The sequence below is a fragment of the Tuber melanosporum genome (genome assembly GCF_000151645.1).
Source record: "Tuber melanosporum whole genome shotgun sequence assembly, scaffold_24, strain Mel28".
In the NCBI taxonomy this organism is placed as follows: Eukaryota; Fungi; Ascomycota; class Pezizomycetes; order Pezizales; family Tuberaceae; genus Tuber; species Tuber melanosporum.
The window spans coordinates 787511-790802 of record NW_003298908.1 but is presented as its reverse complement, the minus strand read 5'-3'; the positions used below and the strand labels follow the sequence as shown (position 1 = coordinate 790802).

General features: G+C 45.8%; 1 protein-coding gene; it reads left to right on the top strand.

Annotated features, from left to right (window-relative positions):
- The first annotated feature begins 40 nt into the window (after nucleotides 1-40).
- GSTUM_00006133001 (uncharacterized protein) lies at nucleotides 41-3292 on the top strand. XM_002838268.2 has 3 exons: nucleotides 41-310; nucleotides 401-1329; nucleotides 1383-3292. The coding sequence occupies exons 2-3, from the start codon at nucleotides 566-568 to the stop codon at nucleotides 2074-2076; spliced, it is 1458 nt and encodes a 485-aa protein (XP_002838314.1). The 5' UTR covers nucleotides 41-310; nucleotides 401-565; the 3' UTR covers nucleotides 2077-3292.

Genomic DNA, 3292 nt, shown 5'->3' with positions numbered 1-3292 from the left:
GCGAGAGATCCTTTTGGTCCACCCTACCTCACGGCAGTAGCTACCGATCCTCTTCAGTCAATACATCCTAGTATTATTATTGTTTTTTTCTTTCTTTCTTCCTTTTCTCTTTCGGTTGCCTTTCTGCCATACTTTATCGTTAGTTAGCCGACGTCCGTTTCGTTTCCCTCAAAACCACAAACCCAGTCCACAAACAATCACACAAACAAACTTGAGATTCCTCACCAAACCTTTCAAATACCCGTTTCTCATCCGTTCACTGTTCCTACTATTTCTGCCTTGCGACATTAAAAGGGCAAACACTTCGATAGTACGCTGTTACTTCTTCGCCTTCAAGAGTTTTTTTTTTTTTTTTTTTTTTTTAAAAAAAAAAGGCTTACCGATTCGGTTTTCCTGTCAGGCGTTTTGCGGTTCTGTTTCTTGACTGAATTCGCAGTAGTTTCCCCCTTTGTCTTTTTAGGCGTTGTTTGCGTTTGGGTTTTTACCTTGCTTTCGGACATATTTGCCCGAATTAATCCTATTGGCGGTATTTTTTTTTCGGCTTAAATTTTTTTTTTTTTTTACGATGACGGCCACGAACGGTTCCCCATCGCCTAAGCCTCGTCCTGGCAAACATCATCGTCACACTAGGAGCAGTTCGTCATTAACACCTTCTGGCCCTAAAAATCATCACTCTCTCAATCAGGGCTCTCAGGTCCCCTTTAACACACATTACATTCCATTCAACAATCACCATCATAATAATAATCCTGCTGTTCGCTCTGCTGGTGCTGTTTTGACACCACCTCAGACACCAAAAGCACAGGGATTTATTGCGAGTATGGAGACTTCAGGTAAAAAGAAAAAGAAAACGAGGGGTAGACAGAAGGATAGCGTTCCAGCCACGAAACCTGTTCCTCTTCCTTTCTCTCCTGTGGGGACCAACGAGTCTGTCAAGACCCAGTCCGAAAATATTGCCGAGCCCATTTCGTTGGGCCAAATGACTCCCCCGAAGCTTTCGGGCACCCCCATGAAAGCATATGCCGGCCCCTTGTTCCATTCATCCCCGAACCCTTCTGCACTCCCTGTTCCAAAGTTCTTTTCCAAGTCCGTACCGGTTACTCGCGCCGGAAATGGATTACAAGCGATGGTAGAGAGTGAAGATTCGGAGGACAACTCAACGACTTCCTCTGTTGAGCAGACTGGGGAATCTCATCTTCAGAAATTGTTCAGGGTTGACAAGGAAGAGAAGGAGCGGTTGAAAATGAAGCGTCAAAGCTCTGGGTCAAGTTCATCCACTGAGGGCTCCATTGGAACACCTTTTGACTGTTCCGAGTTCAATGGCAGCAGGTCGGATGCATTTTTTATTGGCAGTGAAAGACAATGGCTTACTGGGTTCTTAGTGTTTTCGAAATGGTCCGATCTGCACCGCGTACTCCTAGGCCAGTGGACGGAATCTTCTCAATTGATATGGACAAACCGACTTCACCCCTCCCGACCCGCTTATTCCACCGCACTCACTCCTCACCATTCAATCACACATTGTCGGCCACACAAAAAAATCAGACTGTTTACACTCCATCTAAGGGAGATGATCTCAAGCGTACGGCTGATCTTCTGAAGTCCCACCTCTTGTCTCCGTTGGCCTCACCAAATCACGACGAACCTTCCTCACCCGTTCCTGCCCCGAGGTCTCAAAGGCCGAACTTAAATGCGGGGCCACCCCTAACTCCCACCCGGAACAATCAGGCTAGTCCGGTTCAGGGGTTTGTTGGGATTCCAAGCTACTCTCTCGATAGGGCTCCTCGAACTTCTGTCAACGATTTGTTCGGCTCGGTGGTACGACAGGCTGGACCCCCGCAATCTCCTCTTGCCTTGAGGGCGTCCCCTTTCTGCCGTGATGCCCCTTTGAACTCTAGTTCACCCCAAAGGAACTCACAGCCCAAAAAGTCAGCACTTGCATCCAAGCTCGAAACCGCTAGAGGATCTGATACGCCGTCAAAAAGCGTTGCCGAAATGGAGAACGACCTAAGACGGGCACTGAATTTGGATAGCTACGTCTCTAACGCTGCCTTGGGCGGCGGTGTTCTGATTTGATCTTGCATCTCAAAAATTTCTATGATTTCGGTGTCTGCCCTTTCTGTCCTGCTATCGTCCCGCCAAAAAATTTTTACCACTATTCTCTTTTTCTGGTCTTTTTAGGGGATGAAGTATATAGCTTGGGAACATCTGAATTTCTTTCTCACTGGGGTTTTCTGATTTGGGTTTTTACTAAATTACTTTACTTTCTCATTAGGGGCTGTACTTTTTCTTTTCTTTTTGTGCTCATGTGATTTGCGACTGGTGGAGACAGGAGTTTATGGTGGTACGCTATGTGTTGAAGAATTCTTTCCTCCACTGTTGTCACTATATATCTCATTGTTCCATTTGTATCTGTTTTGGCGATTTGTTGGGTGTGCTTCTGGGTGTCTTGCATTTTGGGTTACGGGGACTATTTCGTTTTCTTTCGGTCCTATTCTGGAGCCTACCGGTTTTCCTCTAGGTTGACTAGCTTCTTTTATGGAATGTATGTCTTTTCATGGCATTTGTCTGGTTTTATTTTCCGGGTAAGGGGTTCGGTCGGTCAAATAGTTGGGTTTTCAGCGTTTTTGCTCTCTTCCTTGCTTTTCTTTTTGTCTTCCCTTTCTACCCTTCCACGCGTTTACATTTGATTTGGACACACTACTCGGTGGTTATTTTTGCCATAGCAAAATACCCTTTCCACCTTCTTTCCCGTTACTTTCGCATAAATTTACCCTTCAAAAACCATTTCTTCCGGAAAGATCAGCTGGCACTCCTTTGTCGGCGCGTCACATATCAAACCTAGCTTTTCCTTTTCTTTCTTTATCTTTACTACAAGACGATCATTTCTTTTCCCTAGCTTGTTTCGTGTGTCATATTTCGAGTATATACCCTTTTTTCTTTTTTACCCTTGGTATATAGCCTTCTCGAGCTTCCTAGGGGGCGCGGTTTGGGACTTGTTGGGATGGGTAAGTGGGAAGAATGTATAGGTAATGGTGGACCGTATTGTATATACTTCAAGGAGGGGGAAGTTGGTGAAGGTATCGTACGGGAATGGGTTGGGGGTGATTGAGTGATTGGGTTGTTGGTGTGGGGGAGGGGAAGTTGGAAGTTGAAAGTTGGAAGTGGAGAGGTGATGGTGGCGGTGGGGTTGATGGAAAAAATCTTGGGGAACGGGGGGGAGAAAAAGGGCGCCGGTATTCGATAGATAGGAACGGTAGTTCGATCGTTAATTGACAATTTTTACGCCCGA

Bases quoted from the DNA above. Each gene is read 5' to 3' on its own strand.
- GSTUM_00006133001 (XM_002838268.2), top strand. From the start codon at position 566: ATGACGGCCACGAACGGTTCCCCATCGCCTAAGCCTCGTCCTGGCAAA. The intron at 1,330-1,382 runs GTCGGATGCATT...CTGGGTTCTTAG, and splicing joins TCCGAGTTCAATGGCAGCAG to TGTTTTCGAAATGGTCCGAT.